Source organism: Equus przewalskii, chromosome 19 (assembly GCF_037783145.1).
Source record: "Equus przewalskii isolate Varuska chromosome 19, EquPr2, whole genome shotgun sequence".
NCBI lineage: Eukaryota > Metazoa > Chordata > Mammalia > Perissodactyla > Equidae > Equus > Equus przewalskii.
Window position 1 is genome coordinate 12133884 of NC_091849.1, and position 25052 is coordinate 12158935.

General features: G+C 36.7%; 1 protein-coding gene across 10 annotated transcripts in view; it reads left to right on the top strand.

Annotated features, from left to right (window-relative positions):
• The window catches only part of HIVEP1 (HIVEP zinc finger 1), a 135789-nt gene that overhangs the window by 68931 nt on the left and 41806 nt on the right, over positions 1-25052 (top strand). For 7 of the 10 annotated variants that reach the window (XM_008523183.2, XM_008523185.2, XM_070584070.1 and 4 more), the window contains one exon: positions 2259-2312. In XM_008523183.2, coding sequence (XP_008521405.2) covers positions 2259-2312 — 54 coding nt within the window. Of the gene's footprint in view, positions 1-1022; positions 1116-2258; positions 2313-25052 lie in introns of all 10 variants that reach the window. The other 3 variants (XM_070584073.1, XM_070584077.1, XM_070584074.1) reach the window with 1 other exon arrangement.

Here is a 25052-nt window from a genome sequence, read left to right on the forward strand (position 1 = left end):
ATATCATATTTTACCAGGAAAATCATAAAACATAGGTTAAATATAAACAGGACTTTTTATAAAAATTGAAGCAAAAGCTTTTTAATGAATGTTACAAGCTCTCTAATTGCAGATTATGTTTACCTATTGAACTGGAACTCTTGGTGAAAGCATTCAAGTAGATGCTGCTACCTAACAGAGGAGATGTCCTAAATCTACTAATGTATACACTGTTAATATCAGGAGAAAAAGGCAGCTTAATTGACAGATTTTAAAGCAAAGACTAGTATTTTGTGATCAAATGTAAATTGAGGTCATTTTTGTAAGAATTTGTTCTGTTAAAGTGCAAACTGAAGGTGGCCAAAACCTCAATATACTAAATAACAGCAATTTAAAAAGATATGCGTTAAATCATGAGTTTTTGTTGCCCTGAGCCACAATTGATTCTATTAATAAAAAGTTGTTTTATTATATAATGCCAAATTACGTGTGCACAAACTCTTAAACACAGTCATTACTACTATGAATATATAATATATACATATATATTATTTATAGTTCTTAAGTTTGGGCGAACTGCTGGCATAGAAATAATAGCCTTTTCTTTTTATGTTCCTCAAGGACTATATATTTAAGTTAGGTGATTTGTTTATTTACGTGTTGAATGTCTACAATGTACTTAGTGTACTTTATTTTTTAAAAAAGTGGGTCTGTCCTTTTGTTGCTTATATTAATATAGATTTCTCCCATGCATTTGGTATCTTTCTCTTTGAAGTAAAATGACGGCTGAATGTGGGATTCACATTTAGTAGGAGTTTGTTGTTTTTCGAGGACCGTTTCTAATTTCACTGATCATGTCACGAGAAATAACAAAAGTTTCTAAAGAAGAAAAATTGTATTATTCTCTATCTCCTAAATCTTATTCTGGATTGATATTTAGCAGGAATCAAATAGGACATTGCTGTGGGGCCCCCACTTGTCTGGATGAAACTCTAGTTATTTCGGACTGTGGCTGATGTCTAATGTCACACATTTCCCTCTAGCTTGCTTCCTGAGTCTGCTGTCCGGCTCCGCCTTGATTTGGCAGGCTGATGGATCGATATGCAATTGAAAGAAGTTTGATCAGGAAGTTGAAGGTTCTCTGAATTTCTGGCTTTTATGGCAAGACAGATGGGGGGAGAGGCAGGTAAACCAGAGTTTGCAGGGCTCTGGTGGGATCTGTGCTTTTTCTTTATTTGGGGATGGATACATTTTCAGAGGTTGCATCTTTCATGGCCAGTCGTCGTAGATTTAGCGTTGGAGACCATTTTGGGGCTGAGGAGTATATGCTGCAAGGCATGAATGGCTAAAGTACCAATATTTTGAAAGCAGTTAAACTATACTTCCATGGACTATCTAAAATAGTATATAATTGTTGGTACTCTATTCATTTCAGTACAAAATAGTACCCTTGGGAATTTTGTAACTTTTACCATTATAATAATTACTTATGCCATTATATTAAACTTGGATTTGGTTACTGTCATAGTCGTCAAATATGTATGTCCTTATAAAATTTAATTAATTGTTATCAAAGTAGAACATGCGCTTATTTACAAAATCCAATTGTGCACCAAGCCTCAGATCGAGGAATGCAGGCTCTGGGCCCGCAGTTGCCTCCCTCTCCTGTCGGGAGCCCTCCCAACTCTGTTAGTTATTGCTTCTGGGTTATGCCTAATCTTTCAAAACTGTGTGCATATTGAACAGTCCTGTAGTCATTTGTTTTATGTGGTATCTCTCTAATGCAGCGTTCTGCCCTCATGCTTCGTAGGTCACTCTGTCCTGTTATCAGGGGTTGGCAGAAGTGAGGGTATCATGCTGCTCCTCACTCATCATCCGCTTTGCTTCCCATCCGTTCTTTCCTTCTTGCATCTTTGGGTTAGGTCTTAGGCCCTCTATGAACTTGGCTTAGACTTGTTTCTAAGCTAGTAGGCATTTGTTACATCTCTCTAATAAAATCCCTATTGAGCACTTATATGTCTTCATAAGGAAAGTATTATTTTTAGGGACTTTTATTAGGCAGCAGTCCTTGTGACTAAGACATGATTAAAATTATAAATATAATTTTAAAAGGGAATAATATATCATTACCTTAACTGTTTACACATATTTGTTTCATAAATGATTCATTCAACAAACATTTATTACCATATGCCAGGCACTGTTTATAAATAGTATGTATGTTTTACTGTATTCGTATTTGTTATGATGATTTGTAAAATTTTCTTTGTTTTTCATAGACAAAATTGAAGAAGCACAAAAAGAACTTAATGGGGCAGAAGCATCAAAAAAAGGTAAATTAAAATGAACCCCGGTATAGACTTTATTCTTGCAGAGATTCCTGCACAGATGCCTTATAATTGCAGCCTTACTAAATCAATCAATATGAGCATACCACAAATTAAAAATCACCTTAAGTTAATTGATGCCTAAAAGTCGATGGGCTTTGCTTTATGAAATGCTGTAGCTACATAGCATATTCTATAACTGTTTCCCACATATTAATTTATTGCTGATAGGAGTGTGAAAGATTGTTACAGCTCTTTTGAAAGTCTTGTTTGTGACTGTCCCATAGCAATAGAAGTACCAGAGTAGTGGATACTTATGGCTGTGTTCACGCATGTGTGTGCATGTCTGTGTTCATGTGATGCAGTACTTTTTGAAATGACAGAAACCTAAGACAACTGAAATAACCTGAATACTAGTCAGTGGAAGAATAATTGAATCAATTGTTGTACGTTCATATTTTGGGATGTTATGCAGCTTTCTAAAAATGTTAATTCAATTGACTGTAATGCTTTTGTTGCTAAATAAGAAAAGTGACCTTGCAATGTAGCATGTAAAATGTAATACCATTATCTTTGTTCTATCAAAGCATATATATATATACACACGCATGTTCACATACGTAGGCTTATATATGATTGGACAAAGTTTGAAAAGACTTGTACACAAATATGTTTACAATGATGGGAGAAAGGGCAGAGGAAGATGATTAACTTTTATTTATATGTCTGTGTTCTTTCACTAGTTACAATGGGTATAATTTCATATAAAAAATAAAAAGTTTAAAAGCAAAAATAGGTTTTCATCATAGAAAGCATACTGATTATTTTTCCAGATCATATGAAAAAATGTGTTCAATGTAGAACAGTGTGTGGAGAGGGGAAGACAAGAGGTGGATAGTTCCAACATTGTCTGTTAATGAGTAAAATCAATTAAAAGAATACTAAGTTCTCTTTATGGCGTTTATATTTCAAGATTTTTCTTTTCCTTGTCTTTGTTATCTCTTTTAATGATGGTGGAATGGAATATTTTGGCAGAGTAATTTAGCTGCATAGGATTCCAATGGAAGGTCTTTTTTTTTTTTTTTTTCTTAGTATCTTTTAAATCTGGTTATATTCCTAACTAGGTGTCTTTAGTGGAAATCATTTCTGGCTGTGCAGGTTCTCCATCCCGTGGACCAGCATGTGAGGGCTCTGGGATCGTTTGGGGTTGGTCTGAATAGTTATGCTGTGATGTGCAGAACCTTAAACCTTGAAGTGTCTTCCTTCTTCATTTTCTTCTCCCTCCACCCCCTTCTTCCACGAAATCTCTGGAAGGTCCCTATCAAATATGACCCTTTAATGACATTCTCACAAAAAAGCAAGTCTAGAAAGAGCAGAGAAGTCGCCGTAGCCGTGCTGTCCCTTTGAAAGGCTGACCAAAGATCCCTTCCCCACGTTGCTGTGGACGGTCAGCCTTGAAGACGGCTGGGAGAAAGATATGGTTTAACTTCCTTTGTCATACTTAGCCTTTTCACATCTAGTAATGGTTTGGAGCTGCTCCAAGTAGCAAAATAAATATGCATTTGTCTTTCTTTTCCTTCTTTCTTACCCCCGTGCAGAGAGTTTTAAGAACAGTGAACTAAATGCCTGATAGGAAGGAGGAAACGGAACAAAGGTTCTAGAAAAAGAAATTGGACAAGAGGTCCAGAATAATCTAGTGGGCTATGTTTGGCAGGCTACACTCCCCGAGCCCTAGGGTGAATACCAAGTGAGCATTGTGCAGTTCACTGCCTGGAATTGCTACTGGGCTTTCATTTTTGCATACACGTTCTGGCAAATTAAAAATAAAATAGTTTTCCTCTCAAATATAATTAAGGAATAGTATCAGTTTGTCTTTAACAACACGAGATCAAATCTTTGAGTAATGAAGGTGTTGAGAGTTCTCAAATCTTTGCTTGCTGAGGTGTGTTATTAAAGGAATTCATTTCTTTCTTTGAAGAATATACTTAAAATTTAGAGTTATTTATTGCTTTTATTAAGATGAGTCAACTTTATTAAGATGGGTTCACTATTTTTCCAACATGCTTTTGGTTTTTTTCCCCCTGAAAATTTGACTTTTTTCCACAGCTGGCTTTTTTCCTACATTGCTCACGGTTCTAAGCTTTTATCTGCATTGAAGACACTGTAGTTCCTAACTGATGTGAGGTTCTTTCTCCCCCTCTCCTTTTTTAACCATTAGGCCAAGTAACTAATTTATCTTCAGAAGCATCTAGCATAATGATAAGCTTTAAAAATAAAAAAAGACCTTGCTCATTGATAGATTTAAAAAGATATCTTTCCTGTTTTCTAACATTTTAAGGAAGAATTAATCTGTATAGTGTAATATAGTTGCAAAGAAACTGACTTTGCCCATTACACGCCAATTGAATAAAGTGCACTAAATTATGTTAATGTATTTCTTTTATTCTCTCTGCTTATGAATGAAAATGAGATGACTTTAATTTGATTTATTTTGATTTTAATCAATTTGGGGATAAATAGAGCATGCAGCATTCACACAGCTCTCCATAATGTCACTGTGCTCTTCCTTACAGTGCTATTTACTTGTTCTTAACTTCCATTGTGCTTGACTCTATTTCTAAAATTATTCTGCAGAATTTAGAAAACATAAATAGTGAATGTCACAGATGTGGCAATGGCATATGTATAAAATAAACTGGGAAGAAATAAATTGATCAATCAATTAGAGCTTTTATGTGCTATCCCTTGAATAAGCGTTAATTTTAATATATTTTAGATTTTTATCATCTACTATTTGATACATAAATTTATGTATGTAAGGTATTAAATTATAAAGCATAAGAATAACATGGTAATCTTTGATTGCAATACTCAAGAACTGTCGCATTGCTAGCACATGTCAGCCTACGTGCTGGTCTCCATTTCATCCCACTGTCTAGTCTGTAGAGGTATCTACTGTCCTCAACTTTGTGTTCATTGTTTCATTGCTTATTAAAAAATATGTATGTTCTCAAACAGTATACTTTTTAGTGTTGCTGAATTTTGAGCTTCAAAAATAAAATTATGTTGTATGATTTCCACAGCTTTTTCACTCAACATTGTTTCTAAGATTCATGCATGTTGTTGCATGTAGCTATGTCTTTTCGTTGCTCTAACAATATTTCATTGTGTGAAGTGATTTGTTCCTTCATTGTCTTGTTGATGGATTTCTCTGCCTTTTCCTGTCACAGACAGTGCAGCTGTGAATATTCTCACGTCCTGGTGTACATGTGTCAGTTTTCTAGGGCATAGATAGGGATTGTAGATGGTCAGCTTCATAAGACGATGCTAAATTGTTTTCCAGAAATTCTTTTTGAAACTTCACATTCTTACCACCAGTGTCCAGAAATTCATTTTGTGCTATCTAGTACTTGGTGTTATCAGCCTTTTTAATTTTTTCTATTGGAATGGGTTATAAAATCATATTGTGTTCTGCTCTTGATTTATTTTCCCTCATTACTAATAATGTAAAAGTGTCCTCATTTGTATTCTACTTTCTTGAAATGCTTACTGGTATCTTTTAAGTTTTATTAAATCTTTGTCTTTTTCTTAATATATTTTGAGTAACAATCCTTTATTCTTTTTGTGGGTTTTCGTTTTTGGCTTAGTTTTTCACTTTCCCTAATGTGCATTAAGTAAACAGAAGTTCTTGATTTTAATGTTACCAACCTATTAATCTTTTATTTTTTATGATTTGTTTTGGTGGGATTTTTTTTGTTTGTCTTAAGAAATATTTCCTTACCACAAGGTCTTACATATTTTTTTCTATATTTTCTTCTAAGAAACTTTTACATGCAAATTAAAAATCCATCTGGAGTTGATTTTTTCTTAATACGTTGTAAATTAGAGCTCCAATTTCTTCTCCCCCCCCCCCCCCCCCCGCCATGGGTAACCATTTGTTTCTGGAACATTTATTGAGTGGATTCTCCCTTCACTATCTGTTTCATATTAGTTTTCCCCATATATATGGATTTGTTTCTTAGCTCTACATTCTGTTCTGTTTGTGTATCCATGGGTTAATATCACAATGTCTTTGTCTTGATATACAGTAGGGTAAATTCTTGAAGTTATTCTTTTTCAGGAGTGTTTTGACTGTTTTTAGTTTTTTGCTCCTCCATTTAAATTTTCCAATCAGTCTTTTAAAACACTTACTGGAACTTTATTTGGTATTGCATTAAATTTGGGGAAAACTGACTGTCATCGTAATTTTCAGGCTTCCTATCAAAAAAGATTGTATATTTTTGATGCTTCTGTTTTCCTTGATGTTTTATAATTTTCCCTGTGTGGCTATTGTACTTATTTTATTGGATTTATTTCTTGAAACTGTATTTATTTATTTATTTTTGTGCTGATTTCATTGATTGTGTGTGTGTGTCGGGGGGGGGAGAAATTGTTTTCTAGCTGTTGTTGGCAAATAGAAATGCAATATATTTTTCTATATTCATCTTATATCCAGCCACTCAGCTGAACTCATTCATTCTGAAAATTTGTCTGCAGGTGCTTTCAATTTTCTTGTACACAGTCATATCAACTGGGAATGGTGAATGTTTTGTTTCTTCCTGTTTGAATTATTGTTCCTCTTATTTATTTTTCGTTTTACACAGTTGGCTCCAGTAAAATGCCAGCAGAATGGTAGTGTTGGCATTCTTGTTCTTGATTTTAAAGGGAATGCTTCTAATATTTCACCATTAAAATGTTTTTATGTCCTTTTGTGGGAGGACAGGTTTAGTTTGGTTTTTTTTAAAGCTTAAAAAGATTATCTTTCATTTTTGTTTTGTTGAGATTTTTAAAAAAATCCTAAGTGGCTCTTTTTTAAAATCAAATGCCTTTTCTTCATAATGTAGAGATGATCTTATGGTCTTTATTCTGTTATTTTAATATTTAAACCTCACTTGCATTGTTTGAATAAAACCACTTTGGTCTTCCCCACCCCCACTGAGGAAGATTAGCCCTGAGCTAACATCTGCCAAGCCTTCTCTTCCCCCCCCTCCCCCCCGCAAGGAAGACTGGCCCTGAGCTAACATCCATGCCCATCTTCCTCTACTTTATATGTGGGACGCCTACCACAGCATGGCTTGCCATGTGGTGCCATGTCCTCACCCAGGATCTGAACTGGTGAACCCCAGGCTGCCGAAGTGGAACGTGCGCACTTAACTGCCACCCCACTGGGCCCGCCCTAAAACCAATTTGGTCTTGCTGTTTAGTCTTTTTAAGCACGTTGCTAGATTTAATTGTTTTTGTAACTTTTAATTTTTTTGGTGAGGAAGATTGGTCCTGAGCTAACATCTCTTGCCAATCTTTCTCTTTTTGCTTGAGAAAGATTCGTCTGAGGTAACATCTGTTGCCAATCTTTTTCTTTTGCTTGTGGAAGATTCTCTCTATCATCTGTGTCAGTCCTCCTCTATTTTGTATGTGGGACACCACCACAGCATGGCTTGATGAGTGGTGTCTAGGTCCATGCCCGGGATGCAAACCTGCAAAACCCAGACCTCTGATGCAGAGCGCACGAGCTTAACCACTCTGCTGCTGGGCCAGCCCCTGATTTATTAATATTTGTTGAAGAATTCTGTATCTATGTTTAAGAGATAGTGGTCTATAATTTTATTTTCTTGTAAGTTTTCTTGCCTGCTATGTTTTAAGGTTATACTAGCTCAATAGAATGATCTGGGAACTGTATCCTCCTGCTTTCCGTAGAGGTATTCTTTAACACTGGAACAGTAGCTTTATAGACGAGTCTTGGAATCTGCTTTGACTTTTGAGAGCAGTCGAGGGTAGCCTTTTAAGTACCAAGTCAATGTGTTTAATAACATGGGACTACTTGAGCTTTCTTTTTCTCTTCAGTAGATAGTAAGTTATATTTTTCTATAATTTAACCATTTTATTAAGTATTCACATTTATTGGCAAACAAATCATTCATGGTAGTCTCTTACTCTCTTTCACTGCTGCCGGACCTCTGGTTGTGTCTTTACTTTTTCATTGTTATTGTTCATTTGTGCCTTTTCTCTCTGCCTTGGTTAGTCTTGCCAGAGGCGTGTCTGCTTCACTCCCTTTAATCTCCTACCAAGCTGCCATTTTCTTGACACTCTCATGTATTATCCTTTTCATTTTTATTATTTTTTGTTCTTTGTTATCTTTTCCCTCTTTTTTCGTTTGATTTATTCTTTGACCAAGTTTCTTAAGTTGGAAACTGGGCTTATTCATTTTTAAGCCTTTATTCTTTCCTTTTGTAATCATTTAAAGCTATGAATTTCCTTTTAAGTATTGCTTTAGCTCTCTTACACATATTTGTTACTTTCATTAATTTCTAAGCTGGTTTCTTCTTTTGACCCTCTTGATAGAATTTTTTTACCCACATGGTTAGGGATTTTATTTGTGATTTCTGACTTAATTGCATCATTATATTAATTGTTTTTTAAAACTAGTTTGTATTTCTAAAATAATTTTCTCTCTTTTTCTGAATACTGTGTGATCAAAATTTTCAACGAATGTTCTACGAAAATGCTCCTAGATTTTGTGTTAAAAATTTATAATTCTCATTTTACAAAAGTCAGCATTTTACAAAGATGACAAAGCTGAGCTTGAAAGATGTTAAATAACCTCAGCCAAGGGAGCGCAACCAGCAAGTGGCATGAGGAGGTTTCAGTCCCTGGCGTGGGTTGTGCTGTTCTGATGTCTTCTGCGTCTTCCCTGGGTGGGAGCTGTGTCCTTGTGGTGGTTGAATCTGTGGTACAGTCAGTCTTGTTCTGCATCACCCTTCGAGTGATGACATTATGATAGCAGTCACCTCCTTTAAAAATGTTGTGATGATTCTGGAAAAAATAGTTAGAATTCAGACAACGGGTAGAGAAAAAGGTGGAGATTTTAGGTCAACATGCATTGGGATTTTTCACATTATTCTATCTCAAACAGCAAAATTCTGAAATCACTACCGTAAAACCAGTAGTTTGCTTTCAGCTGCAATGGTATCCGCTCTGACGTTATATCCTGCAATCACCAGAAAGTTTTTATTTAAAAATAATTTCTATTAATCATCTTTTTTACTGTGTATATGAGAGTAATAGATCCTAAGCATGTAAGCAGTTTATATGACTTAAGAAGAACAGTAAGGAATGTGTACTGCTGAATAACTCAGTGGTATGCAGGCTTGCTCAAGGAGTCGGTTGACAAGGTGGTTTTTTGTTAACAGAGGTATAATTTATGCCCTGGAATTAACCTTCCTGTTATCTGGGGAAGCTTGAGGGAAATTAGGTTCCTATGTAAAAATAGACTGAGTAATTCAGAAGTGATAGTGACAGACTAATGAGGAGCAGAAAACTAGATCGTGAACTCTAATGAGTGTGTAAATAAGAAAGCTAGAGTTTGCTCACCTACTTTCCTAAATTTTTTTTTTAAGCCTCTTATAAGTAAGCTTGCAAGGGGTCTAAAATACTCCCATTTTTTTTCTTTTTGAAATACTACATATAATAAAAAATGAAGGCTGACTTGGAATAATATTTTATATTAATAAAGTTATGCTTTAATGCCAATGACGTTCTTTTCCTTGAGAATGCTATTGAGTATACTTAACAAAATAGAAGAGCATGTTCTTATAATTAGAAGTGATGAAGTCCTTCCTAAGACTAAAATTTAGGTGGCATAATGAAAAAATTGGACTGACTTTTATTAAGTTAAAATAAATAATGCTAATACAATATAAGGTAAGATAAAAATGTTTGAAGACAGTCTGAGAGAAAGTATGTGCCATAAAACAAAACTTGGTTGGCTTAATTAATATATTGAACGTGGAAGGGCAGTAACAATTTTCAAAATGAAAGCTCACATTGATAACAGGCAGCAGAAAGGCTAGTGTAATATTTTTGTGAGATGTCTGAAGTATATTTTTAAAGGAATGCAATTTTATTATTTTAGCATTATGGTAATGCTAACTAGTTAAGTATATGTTTTTGACAAGTTATGGTCCTTGAGTTTAATAAATTAATTATTGGGAAATAATGTATTTAAATGAGCATGTTTAATGGGTGTTTATTTTAAGTAAAAATGTTTATAAAGTCTAGTTTCTTAATATTAAATGCCCTAAAAAATTCATCATGTTTTCTCATAAAGTTGTTAGTTCATTCTTTTATTCAATAAGTTTTTATTATGCATCAGCCAGTCTTTTTAGCCCTGGGAAGCAGAGAGGAAAGAAAAAGTCTAAACCCTAAAGGAACCCATAAGCTTTAACTCAGCGCTTGCACAAATCATCATAAAATCTGAATTGATAGAATCAAAATTCATGAGGTTTTGTGTAGACTGGCAGCAATGCCTAACAAATTTCCCTGGGGAAAACAGCAACAGATTTTCTATTTTTTAGAAAAGAAAGTCACCTCCTTCTTCTTTTAATATTATCTTATTTCGAATTTCAAATTTAAATATTCAGGTCTTGTGAAGTATTCTCTTAATGGAATAGACAATGCTAATAACTTGAATTACAAGAAAATTTAGTCTTGTTTTAATTATTTATGCTATATATATATGAGTTAAAGGTATCGTATGTCAATCCTGTCAATATTTTAAGATTTAAAGATGGCCAAATCCCAAGCTTTATAGGAGATGATTTGCATAATGATAAATAAAGCATTTTTTAGTACATTAATGTAAAATAAATGTCTTTAAATATTCTGTCCTCATGGTGTTTAAATGCAAAAAACTAAAACTGCTTCCAACAAACATGAGAGGCAAAAATCCTCAATATTTCCTGACAGTGTTACTGATTACTATCTATTGAGTAATCATTTATTAAATTAGAGACTTACTAGCTAATGAGATTTTTATTTTATAGGATTTATAGAAAGGCTTGCGTTCTTTTGCATGTTTATAGCATATTCCATTGACTTCAAAATACTATTGATTGTAAGGTGCACAATGATTTCATGCTCTTTAGAAAGGGAAAAAGTCACTGCCTGTTAAGTCCTGACACACACTCTTGTAATTGGTTAGAAGATGCATCGTGATTTCAGGGAGATTAAAATATTCAAAACACGTTGTTTGAGATTCTATTGAGTATGTATTTATGTCTCCTTCATTTTTTGACAAGAGAGATGAAGTCGTTCAGATAATGGTGTATGGATTTGAGCTGCTTTGGGGGCAGCGTCCCTGAGGACTGTGAAAAACATAGTGTTGGCTCACTTGGGGGTTCATGGAAGAATGATAAGGAAAAAACCCAGGTTATGTTCACCGTACTCTTTTCGCTTCTTAGATAATTGACCTCATGCATATGCCTCAGTATTTTGTATATAAATAATGTTGTAGGGTGACTTAAAAGGATAATGTGTATTGTGGTTGACTTATTTAGGCTTTTCTCCAGCTTTGCGGGTGTGGTCTGTGTGTGGGGCAAAAGAGCAAAGGAAGCCAAGCCCAGAAATTTATTGCCTACATAGAGACTTGTTCTTTTTCTCATGTTTCCTCAGGTCATGTTGTGTGGAACTAGGGAATATAATTCTAGGCAAGAAAGAATAGAAAATAAAACTGAGGGGAGGCAGAATACATTAAAGACAGATAACTGGGAGAAAGTCTAGAAAATAAATTTTTAAAAAATTGAAAAGCAGTTACGGAAATAAAGAACAGTTTCACCAAAATATAGTATTCTTCTGGTACTGTTTCACTATTCAGAGTGTGTTTTGTTGGGCTATGCTGTATACAAGAAGAATATCAAATTATTATTACTTCGTGTGTGTGAGGAAGGTCAGCCCTGAGCTAACATCTGTTGCCAATTTTCCTCTTTTTGCTTAAGGAAGATTGTCACTGAGCTGACATCTGTGTCAGCCTTCTTCTCTTTTATGTGGGACGCCACCACAGCATGGCTTCACGAGCGCTGCTGGGTCTGCACCTGGGATTCTAACCTGGGATCCGAACCCGTGAAACCTAGGCTGCCGAAGCAGAGCATGCAAACCTAAGCACTATGCCACCAGCCCGGCCCCAGAATATCAAATTTTGAAGGATGGGAATTTAGACTTTTGCCCTGACCACCAAATGTGGGATATAATATTAACTATTTCATTCAAGAAAAGAGTGAGAAGCAGCAAATGAGACTCTCTGGTGAGTGAGGAAAGGCAGAAAGAGGGCTGAAGAACATTCGCTGAGAACAAGTGTATGTCATCACAGTTATACACCGTCTGAGGTTTAGTTAGTAGGGAAATAGCTGTGACCAGACTGTGTGACAGATTGTATTGGGAGTGCAGCTCACTGCACAGGAGCCGGCAACAGGGATGTTGCTCCGGGTGTGTTTATTTCTGCTACCCACCATCTAGCATGCAGTTAGCCACTTAGTAACTGTTCAGCTAAACCCTTTAATGTCTTTCTGTGGCTGTTAGGATGAAGAAAAGGCTCCGTAACGTGGCCTATGAGACCTCCTCTCTCTAGGCTGCTCCCCTCACCCTCAAGATCACCCCTGCCCCTCGGGTCTCCTCATGATCCCTCCTGTCCAGTTGTGCCCGCTCTCATGTCCTGGCACCTCCTACAGTTCCTAGTTCATACAGTAGGCGTTTGGCAAATATTTATCGAATGATTGAAGACGGATGGGTGGGTGTTTGTGGGAGGAGAGGGGTGGATTCCTTTACATAGAAGGCAGGACTTTTAAACTATATGTACTAGTACTTCTATTTTTGAAGTATGTTTAAACACATATTTTGTATTTCTTATGCTGTAACCTAGGTTGTATATCTGAAGTAAATTCATTATATTAAATTATCTGGCTAATTTGATTGTATGTATCTGCAGTGATACATATAAATCATTTATGTATGTCCCCCTAACAAAGATAAAAGCTTCATTCTTTAATCTTTAACAGAGACTATGGGCAGCTGCTACAAAGGAATCCTTTCTTTCGATTTTATCTGAAGGCTAAGGTTAAGATGACTCTTGGTGCAGTTTGTAATCTTAGTTGACCTGGTGGGAAGCTGTGATCTTCTGAAGAACTGAGGAACTTTCTTCGAATAATCACAAGGCTTTTGGAATCTTTCTCACGAGACTGAAGCAAAAGGATATAAATTTGAAGCACCCTCAGGGCAGGGAAATATGACTGTTATTCTGTGAACTTGTTTGAATTGAAGTCTGAATCAGCCTTTACCACATGGTCTTCTTAAACCTGCAAAAATACCTCAGAATATTTGATTTTATTATCAGTGTCAGCTATCTTGTAGGCAACATTCAGATTTTTATCTTTTGCTTCTCCAACTCACTATTTCTGTACAGAAAACCATATTATAAGACATTAGGACAAGTTATAAAAATAGAAAATGTACTTATTTCATAACACCTCATCTCAATTGTTGTCACTTTTCTCTTGCCTTCTTTGCTAACCAGGCTAGAACATCACCAAAGAGGACTTGTCTTGAAGTACAGCTTGTTCTTAGCACTTTTTGTGAGGTGCTTCTTAGAAGTTAGGCAAGAATGTTTATCGAAATGGTAAACAAGAAGGTTAATAGAACAAATCCTACGTATACTTGTTCTCCTTCTCTTAGAGGTATCTTTAAAATACATAAGTTATATAAAGTAATAATTATAACAATGTATTGTTGGAGTGTAATATTTATAGATGTGATATGTATAATGACAATACCACAAAAAAGGAGAAAAGAGAATAGATCTAGGTAAGTGTAATGTTTCCATGTCTCACTGGGATGAAGTTAGTATAAGATTCTGATGTTTAAATGTAAGAGAAGCTCTAGGGCACTGCAAAGGAAATAGCTAAAAAAAATAGTGAAAAAAATCGTTAAAGAAAGTAAAATGTTATATTAGAAAATATTCATGGGCCTCGCCTGGTGGTGCTGTGGTTAAGTGCACACATTCCACTTCAGCAGCCCAGGGTTCACTGGTTCAGATCCCAGGTGCGGACATGGCACTGCTTGTCAAGCCATGCTGTGGTAGGCGTCCCACATATGAAGTAGAGAAAGATGGGCACGGATGTTAGCTCAGGGCCGGTCTTCCTCAGCAAAAAGAGGAGGATTGGCAGCAGATGTTAGCTCAGGGCTAATCTTCCTCAAAAAAGAAAGGAAAAGAAAATGTTCACTTACTGTAAAATAAAGCAATAAAGAAGTATAGGAGCAAAAAAACCACAAGATATTTGAAAACAGAAAGTAAAATGGCAGAGATAAATCCAGCTATGTCAATAATAACATTACATGTGAATGGATTAAATAATCTGATCAAAAGGCACAGATTGTCATACTGGATAAAAAAGCAAGATCCAGCTATATGCTGTTTACACGGAGATCCTCTTTAGGTTCTAAGACACAACCAGATTGAGAGTAAAAGGATGGAAAAAGATGTCCTGTCAACAACATGCATAAGAAAGCTGAAGTAGCTATACTAATATCAGACAAAGAGACTTGAAAGTAAAAAATGTTACTAGAGATAAACAGATTGTTTTTACTGATAAAAGAGTCAATCCATCAGAAAGGTATAACAGTTATAAACATATATCCACCTAACAACAGAGCTCCAAAATACAGGAGACATAACTGACAGAAATGAAGGGAGAAATAGACAATTCATCAGTACAGTTGGAGATTTCAGTACCCCACCTTCAGTAGTGGATGGGACGACCAGGCAGAAGGTCAACAAGGAAATAAAAGACTTGAACAACACAATAAAACAGCTAGACGTAACAGACGTCTATAGAACATTCCATCCAAAAGCAGCAGAATGCCCGTTATTCTCCAGTGCATATGGAACATTCTCCAGGATAGGCCATAAAAATTTATCAGTAAATCTAAGAGGATTGAAATAATACCAAGTTTGTTCTCTGATCACAATGGCATGAAATTAGAAATCTATAACAAAAATTGTACTTACCTGAAAAAGCTCTGATCTTATGTAATTCCCCAGTGTGGGAGAAATGGCAGTCAACAAAGCAAAACGTCTATGTACAAATGATTCAGAGACTTTCAAAACAAGTAGACTATGAACATTGTTATGAAATTGATAAAAGGAGTCCCACATTATATTCTTTATCTATACATGAGGGAACTAACAAAGATTAAGGCTACTGGAAATGCTTTCTTTGAAATAAAAATATAACTTGCTATAAAAATCTTTTAAAGACTACAGTTCCTCCAAAAGATCAAAAAGTTCTTCAAAGCATCTCCTTAAGTATTGAAGATAAAGTCAGTGAAATATATTTGGAACAACTCTCTCATCTCCTTTCTTTTGAATAAGGTAGAGTCATAGCATTTTAGCAGCTGACACTTTTAGCAGCAAGATACACTTGTGACCTAGTGTTGTTACCTTGTCATTTTTAAGGATATACTTCTAAAAGAAATTATTTTGTGTGTGTTAACTTAGTATTCTTTACTTTAATAGTGTTCAATCTATTTTAAATAATTCTTATTTTATATTCGAATACATAGAACATATTAGGATAATGTTAGCTCTTTCATAAACTTATTACAAAACGTCAAAAGAATACCTGTTTATGATTTTTTTATTAGAAGAGTACTAAAAATTTAGTTTCACTGAAGCTTAAATATAAGTGTTAATCCTGGCTGTTCAGTATTATTTAGTGTGCAGTATTATAGAAAGTAAATGCTGACATTGTTTTGTTCTGGTATTGCAATTGCAACATGATGATATAATGATGGTAATAATAATACCATCAACAGTAGCAGTAATAATGGGCTAAAATTGGAGTTCTGAGTACCACACCGTGCTTTCTACATGGATTAATTTAAATTATCCTCTCAACCCCATGAGGTGCCGTTATATGCGTCTTGCAGATAACGAGGAACAGTAACAGAAGGTGTGTGAGGTCACATAACTAGTAAGTGGTAGAGCCGGGACTTAACCCCAGGCTTCCCTGGATCCAGAGCCCACCAGAGGACGCGTTTGAGCAGTGAGGATTGGAGGGAGGAATGAGCAGAAGTGGTGAGCGAGTGAGTAGGAGGGTGGGAGGAGTCTAGGGCAATTTCTGGTTTTGACAACTGCGTGATTGGCATGCCATGCGCTGAGACTGGCCTGTAACGTTGATTGTGTTTTGATCTGTCAGGATTTAATTGATTGTGTTGAGGTGCTTTCCTTATATTTAATGTGAAAGGTTGCTTAAGTTACTTGAAAGTTTGACTGTTTGTGAGGAAGGAGAAGAGTATGTATAGGTCTCGAATACTGTGTTCTTATTTTCTTCCTCAGTTGGAGGCCTGATCAAGTTTTCACCTTCATAGGTCAATTGTATGTATAATTTGTTATATTCTATATGTTATTCAAGAATCCAAATATATTAAGATATAGTAGCCTCTTCTTATAATTTTTTCATATTGTATCCTTTTGCATTTCTAAGAACATTTATTGTTGATTAGATTGATTTTTTATTAAAATTTTCAAAGATAAGTATTACTTATTCTACTTTAAAATTTTTCAATTTGATTTATTTCGGACTTTATTTTTCTTTTATTTTTCCTATATTCCTACAGTCTAACTATTTCCCTGAAATCATATTGACTCCTTAGCAAATTTTCTTTTATATATAAAGAAGTTCTGCAGTATTCATTTGTCTTTGAATATTAGTTACACAAATATTTGAGGACCTATTTTGTCCATAACTGCTAGATTTTGATCTATGTTATTTTCAACTATTGTTCAATAAGCAACTATTTGTTGGGTTTTTAATTACTTAGTTACTTAATACTCCACTAATAGAGGTAGAAGTCTCTTATAAGAGACTTTTATAAAAGTTCTTTATATATTAAGAATATCAACCCTTTGTCTGCCTTATATGCTGAAATATTTTTCTTAGTTTGTCATTTGCTTTTTTATACTGAAGAGTTTTTTAATATATACTCATAAAGTTTAATTTTTATGCATTCAATTTTTTTTTTTTTTTTGCTTAGAAAACATGTTTTCACTCTGAGGATTAGCTAAATATTCATCTATATTTTTCTAGTTCTTTCTGTGGTTTTTATTACTTACACTGAATTGTTGAGCTTATTTTGGAATGTGGTGTTTGCATAATTAAGATCTACTTTATTTTTTCGTCCCTTAAGTGAAACCTGCACTGTATATTTAAAAACTGTGTCATCCTTTCCTCAAGATTTAGAAATAGGCCCCTTTTTCATATACTAAGTACATGTAAATGATGGAGTCTTTCTATGGGTTTTTTGGTTTCACCATCAATCTGATCTTGAGAAAATACTATTTAATCATTTAATATCTCCCCATGTAATTATCTTTACATAATTCTTTTTCAGAATTTTATTGTCTAATTTCGAATGTTTATTCTCCCAAATGAGGATTAGAGTCATGTCACATTTTTAAAAAAACAAAACAATTTTTGTTGTTTGAAATTGTATAAAATTTAGAAATTTGAAAATAATTGAATTGATATCTTCAGAATACTGATTCTGTCCTGGGAGCCAAGTGTGTTTCTTCATTTTGTAAGTCTTTTTTTAATCATGTCTGAAAACTTTAATTTTCTGTATGTTTTGAATGTTTTGTGTTAAATTTATTTCTAGGCATTTTTCTATTTTCATTACTCTTATAAATAGAGTATTTTTTCATTATATTTTTAACTATTTTTGGTATAAATGAAAAGAATGATATTTGTATGTTTTTGGTAGGCAGCTACTTTATTCAACTCTTGTTAGATAAAGTAGATTTTCAGTTATTTCTCTTGGGTTCTCTGGGAGATCATTATTTTATCAGCAAATAATACTATTTTCTTCCTTACCATCATTTATATTTCATTTCTTTTTGTTCTTTTATAGTATTAGCTAGCTCATCTAGAGAAGTGATTAAAAACCCATGGTAATTACTGCAAGAATCCTTTTGTTGTCCCAGACTTCCAAGGAGATGTCTCTAGTGTTTGATTTTGAGTATTGCATATCATTGGCCTGGTGAATATTCTTTATCATATTTTTCTGGTTCACTGAAGTTTTGTTTTGATTTTTCTAATTTCCCAGTGACTTCCTCCTTGACCCTAGGCTATTTAGAAATATGTTGTTTAATTTCCAAATATTTGGGGATTTTCCAGACATCTTTCTGCTGTTTATTTCTTGTTTAATTTCACTGTGGTCAGAGAACATACTTCATATGTTCTTTTAGCTTTTTTGAGGCACAGACTTTGTTTTAAAAGTTAAATAGTCACTTGTGCGCAGTGGCTACCTGTATTCGTTTTCTATTGCTCTGTAACAAATTACTATAAACTTAGCAGTTTAACAAATGCTCGTTATCTTATAACTCGACAGGTGTGAAGCCTGACATTGTCCCACTGGCCTGTGATCAGGTGTCAAGAGGGCCACGTTTCTTCTGGAAGCCCTAGGGGAGAGTCTCTTTCCTGCTTATTCAGGTTATTGGGAGAATTAAATCTCTGTATCTGTGGGCCTGAGTCCCTCCTGCCCTCGCTGACTGTCAGTTGAAGGCCATCTCTACCTTTGAGAGTCCACCTGCCTACCTCGGATCGTGGCTTCCTTCCTCCATCTTCAAAGCCGGCAACGGCAGGTCAAGTCTCTCACACTTCATATCTCTCTCTCTCGCCTCTTCTGTCGATGACTTAAATTTGAAGTGGTCCTGAATAACCCAGGATAGTCTCCCCATTTTAACGTCCGTAACCTTATCACATCCACAGAGTCCCCTTTCCCACCTAAGGGAACATATTTGCAGGATCCAAGAATTAGGCTGTGGACATTTTGCAGGGCCATTATAATCACTACCATTAGGGACAATACGCTTTATACACTGCGTTATATACACTATATACAATATATACAATATGCTGCATTATATTTTAAAGTGATGGAATTTTTAAAATTCTTTTTAAAATTTCCTTTCATTATTTCCATTTTCAGAGCTCTTCATTTGTATGTTTAGATTCAAATCAAAGTTTTAACATTTCAGTACAGGTCTGCTGGCAACGAATTCTCTTAGCTTTGTTTTTCTGAAAAAGTCTTTGCTTTGCCTTCAGTTTTGAAAGCTGTTATTTCTACATGTAGAATTCTGGATCAACAGTTTGTTTTCTCTTTCAGGAGCGTAAAAATGTCACTCCCTAGTTTCTGTTGAGAAGTCTGCTTTAATTTTTATTCCTGATTCTTTGTGTGTAATACACTTTTCTACCCTTTGGGTGCCTTCAAGATTTTCTCTTTATGTTTGGTTTCCAGCAGTTTGAATATGATCTGTCTGTGTGGTGGGTTTTTTTCCCCTTTTGTTTATTGTTTTTTCTTTCCTTCTTTCTTTATTCTTGTTCTTTCTTACTTTTATTCATCTAGTTGAGGGTTCTCTAAGCATTTGGGATTTATGCTTTGTTTTTATTTTTGGAGAATTCTCGGCCATTACTTCTCCTATTTTCTACTACGCTGTTCTTTCGTGTTCTGCGATTTCGATTATACGTTAGACCCGTGTGCTGTGGCTCTTTGGCTCTTGGATGCACTGTTATTTTTTTTTTAACTCTCTTTTTCTTGTGTTTCTGCTTGGTTAATGTTTATTGGCCTGTCTGTTAGTTCACTGACTCCTTAGTTTTGTTGAGTCCACTAATGAGCCTGTACTGGCTTTCTTTATCTCTGTTTACTATGTTTTTTATTTCTATCACTTTCATTTGACGCTCTCTTTCTGCTTAAATTCCCTTTTGTGGAATGCATGTTGTCAAGCTTTTCTTCTGGGTCTTTTAACATAATAATGGTTATTTTAAATGCCCAGTCTGAGAATTCCAACGTCTGGATCATCTTGGAGTCTAGTTCTTTTGATCACTTTGTGTCTTGACAGTGGGCTTTCTATTTTTGAGGACGATTAGCCCTGAGCTAACATCTACCTCCAACCCTCCTTTTTTTTGCTGAGGAAGACTGGCCCTGAGCTAACGTCCATGCCTGTCTTCCTCTACTTTATATGTGGGATGCCTGCCACAGCATGGCTTGCCAAGCGGTGCGTAGGTATGCACCTGGGATCCAAACTGGCAAACCCAGTGCCACCGAAGTAGAATGTGCAAACTTAATTGCTGTGCCACTGGGCTGGCCCCCAACAGTGGGTTGTTTTGTAATGTGTGTGTGCACGTGTGTCTTATTTTTTAATTGAATTTTGGATATTGTGCGTATAACAGTAGATACTGAGATCTGTAGTTTTTAATGGCTGGAAATGGGCACTGTTCTTCTGTCAGGTCATCGGGCGGGGATTGAAGTCAGTCTGCTGAGGAGTTGGGTCGGGTCTGGATTTTGTTGTTGCCGTGTTTGTCTTCAGTGTACCACACTGGCCTCTAATTCTTCTGGCCGTGGCCTGCCATTTCCTTGTGCTTATAGTGGGGCTCGAGATCTAGAGTTTTAGGGCTCCCTGCCCCGCTTTCAGCTGCCTGTGCCATTGGCTGGGCGCAAGTCTCTCCTTGCCCCTCTCCTGGCAGTAAACTGCTCTTGCTAGGCTCAGGGCTAGGCTGGTAGTGGGGGTAGGTGAGGATTGCTCTGTTATCCTGGTCCAGCCTCAGTCTTAAGCAGTTCCAGTGTTTTCTGTCCCTCTCCCGTGGTAGCAGACCTCTCATTTTATCATTATGGGATTTTGGTCCCAGGACTGTTTCCTACCTCCCCTGGGATGGTAGATTTCTTCTTCTGCCTTTCCACAAGCTGCAGTGGGTTTTACCTATGCCCCGTGGGTGCCCTGTGGATGACATGTCTGCCATTCCTTTCCCAGCAGCTTAAAGCTTTGCTCCATGTGAGAGAAGTGTTCAGGCAGGGTGTGTGACCGTGTGCCTTTTCTGCAGCGGCTGACCCCTCCTATGTGCCTGCGCGTGGAGGGCTGCTCTCTCTGCTCTCCCGCCTGCCCCTTGTGAGGGCACCTGCTGGAGGCCCAGGGAAAAGAGCCGGAGTGAGTGTGAACTGCCCCATGTCTGAGGCCCTGCTCATGCAGCGCACACTCGGCTTCCAGCAGTTTCTTACAATTTTAGGTGATATTTTCTCATTTATTTGCCTGGCTACCGCATCTTCCTCCACATCTTCCTGCCCACTCCGCCCTGGGGTTCAGGCTGCTTGGTGACCTCAGCTTTCTGATAGACTCAAGAGAAGTTCTGATTTTTGTGATATTTCTGGCTTTTTCTTATTGTTAAGATGGGTGCCACACTCTTTTCAAGTTTCTACATCCTGAAGCAGACTCACCGGTTTTTATTTTTTAAAATAAGAAATGGATATTGAATTTTATTAAATATCATTCACCCTTATTCAAAATGGTTATGTGAATAATGTGAATTATGAGCCAGATGACCAGGCATCTTTTGGCCAAGTTAGATGTTTGAATTACATCCCATGAGGAATGGGAAGGACTTGGAGATTAACTGAATGTGTCCTGCTGTTGCTTGCTGAGTGAAATGAGTGTTCCCACGTCTACGTGGTAGCTTTGTGATTATACCTCTAGTATGAGTGTTTATCGAATGTTAATTTGTCTGCTTTGCATTTTCAATCTCTTTCTCTCTGCCGACTTTTACTTCCTGCTTGTAAGCACACTCAACCCCCCTTATCCTAAAGAAACCGTCCCTTAACCTCTTCTTCCCCTCATGCTGGCATCCTGCCTTTCGCTGTTCCTTCACAGCCAGATTCTCAGAAAGCGCTCTGTATTTGCTGGCCCTTACACTTCACCATGCCCTCCCTCTCTCCTTACCTTTTTGTGATATGACTCTTACCCCAGGACCCAGCTGACAACTGCTCCCTGAGATAACGGTGTTCTCCTAGTCCCCGTGACTGCCCACCCCAGCACCCTCTTGTTGAGTCCTGTTTATCTGAATGTCATAGTTAACACTGTTGGCCACATCTTCCTTCTTAAAAGTCTCTAAGCCTTGACTTCCCGCACACTTCACTATCACATGTTTTCTCTCATCTGTCTTATCATCTCTTATTTCGTTTTATTTCTAGCTCATCCTTAAGTGTAGGGATTACCCCAGCTTATGATGGCACACTTCTCTGTCCATTGTTTATTCTCTCTGGCCTATCGTTTACGTACTTTCACAAAAACAGCTCTCACTGTGTATTCCCAGATCTGTGCCTCCAGCTCGGACTTCTCTCTAGGGAAAGAAAAGAAGACGCATGTTATATTTAATATGTCATGGTTTTCATATTGTTATGTAATCTTCATAATTATTTTAGATGGATGTATAATGTTATGTTAAGTGGCTATGCCATAAGTAGCCTAACTATTTCCCAATTGAAAATTTATAGTCCTGGATTTTCAGCTACAATTTATAATTCTCCACATGTATATTGAGCATGAGATTTGGTAGAATAGAAAGTGAACTGATTTTTTCCCCTCTCAGACTAGCTCAGTCCTGCCAGATAGAGATGGAACCCTCAGCAGAGTCTTTGGCAAACCTTTCTCGGGTTTTCTTGCTTTGACTCAGCCAGGAGGCACACTGTCACTACCTGAGTTCAAGGTAGCATTTTAAGTCCTGCATGAACTACTGAAAGGCCTTCTCAGTGGTCTCTCTGCGTCTGATGTCTTGACTCTGACTCAACATGCTCTCGGTTGTTGGAAAACCGATTGTCCTTGTGTCCCCAAGACCCAAGAGAGATCTAAAGTTTTTTACACTGATGTGTCTCTGAGTAAATCTGAAAGAGATTCATCTTCAATCAAGGCAGGATTTTAAACATACAATTAGCTTGTAGTTTACCATACCTACTATCAGTCTTGAGATTATGCTATGTCACACTTAGCTGGCAACTCAGATGCTCTCCTGAGCCAGGAAAGTTACTCGTTTTTAATCTATTATTCTCTAGAAGTAGAAGTAATACTGGAAATCAGCTGGCGGTCTCTTCTGAAGCTTTGGTGCTCTCCCCTAAAGGTAGAGGAGCGCAATATTGATTAAGCCTGTGCCTTAGGGAATGCAATGCCAGTGCCTTCAGTGCAGAGGACTAGGAATTCAACTTGTTTCCCTAACTGTTCTCCTCCAGTCAGGTGTCTGCTGTGATCTTTCCAGCTGTTGTCCGCTGCCTTCCTGATGGAGGAGAACTCGGACTATTTTATGAAACCCAGCAAGTCAAAGATTCTGACAATGGCAACACTGCCAATTTTGCTCCCTCTCCTCAGTGTGATTTGTATCAGTTAAATGAATTCCTGTTTGGATTTCTGACCTGTTGATGCCTCAGAGGTTCTGCATGATTGTCAGCCATTTCCAGTAGCCTGCTGACCAGGATATAATTTTCAGAAGTTGGTTGACTCCTCTTTTGAACGTTTCGCACCCGCTTTCCAAGCTGATCACATGTTCTCCCTGTTTAAGGAAAGAGGGTTGTGTTTCATCTTTCACATGGAGAGGATTATGTGCACCAAGCATGTCCAACCCTCATATTGTAAAAACCCAGCAGCTCTGGGGTCAGACGCTGGTAAATATAAAGCAGTGTCCATATACGAAGCAGAGGGTAGGTCTATGCTCTGGTGGCTGCGGGCGTGAGCATATTAAAGAGGCATCCTTCTTGAGCTGTCTTCCACCACGTGTCTCATAATTTGTCTTTCTCTCTACTTCCTCTAATTTATTTTCATTTTAGTCTATTGTAACAACAAATTGTCTTTAAAACAGTAAACAGCTGCTCCCCTCCCACCCTCCACCCCAACTGTATTTCTGCTTTGAGGCATTCTGGTCTGCACATCCTCTTAACTCCATGGTGTGTGGTAACCCTGCCAGATGTCGTAGATGAAGCCACAGTGAGTGGTGATTGTGCTCTTTCCTGAGATGAGCGGACAAGAGAAAGTAACTCCAGTGACTCTCTAATAGATTTGAAATTAATCAAGATTAAGATGAGTTTAAAAAACTACCCCAGGTGTATCATTCTCTGAAAACCCAAGGCCTGCCACCGCGTACTCCAGGGCACTGGTTCCCAAGAGGAGGGTTCTCTCTATAATTCCTAGCCAGATGGCTCAGCCACCCACTCTGTGCACTCCAGCCCCAAGTCTTGAGAACCAAGGGACGGAGCATGACAGTCAGTAATAAGGCATGCACCTTGCTTCAGTTCCACCTCTAGAATGACAGTGCAGTGTTCATCTCATATGTGCCTGGTACCCTCCCTGTTTTTACATCTCTCTTTCATCCCTTCCACCATCCTCTCACCTCCTAACAACATCCAGGGCCATCCCTGTCCATCTACCCATGATGGCATGGGCTTTCTCTCTTGAGCAGGGAGAGTGAACAGTGTTAAAGGAGATCCAACAGAATCTTAGAAGAATGAACACAACTCAGAAAAAGACTGTTAGGAACAGATTCTCAGTTAAATGCCATCCCTTTGCCATTTCCCATGACCTCAAGCGATAGAATAGCAGAGAGAACATGAAAAGATGGACCACAAACTCAGCCTTAAAGAAAATATTACCCCAGAAACAGAATTTTTTTTAAGCATAGAACTTAATAAGATCATAAATTTATTAAAGCAAGAGCTCAAACATGAGACAGTGAAATGAGATGAAATGGGAAATATGGAACTAAGGGAACAAAATGAGAACAAAGCAACTTCAGTCCAAAACTAATAAAAATTTGAAACAGTAAGGAACTTAATGGCCTGAGAATTGAATTATTGACATAAGAGAAAAGCTTTAGACAATTCTAGAGAAAGCAAAAAAAAAAACAAAAAGATGAAAGAAATATAAATCATCGTAAGGGTGGTACAGCATAAAGATAATTGATGTTCATAAAGTGAAGAAGCCCACCCCAAAGGAAAAATGGACCAGAAAATATATTTGAGGATATAATGTAAGTTTTCTGAGATAAATTAAATGAATCTCCTTAAAAAGAAGGT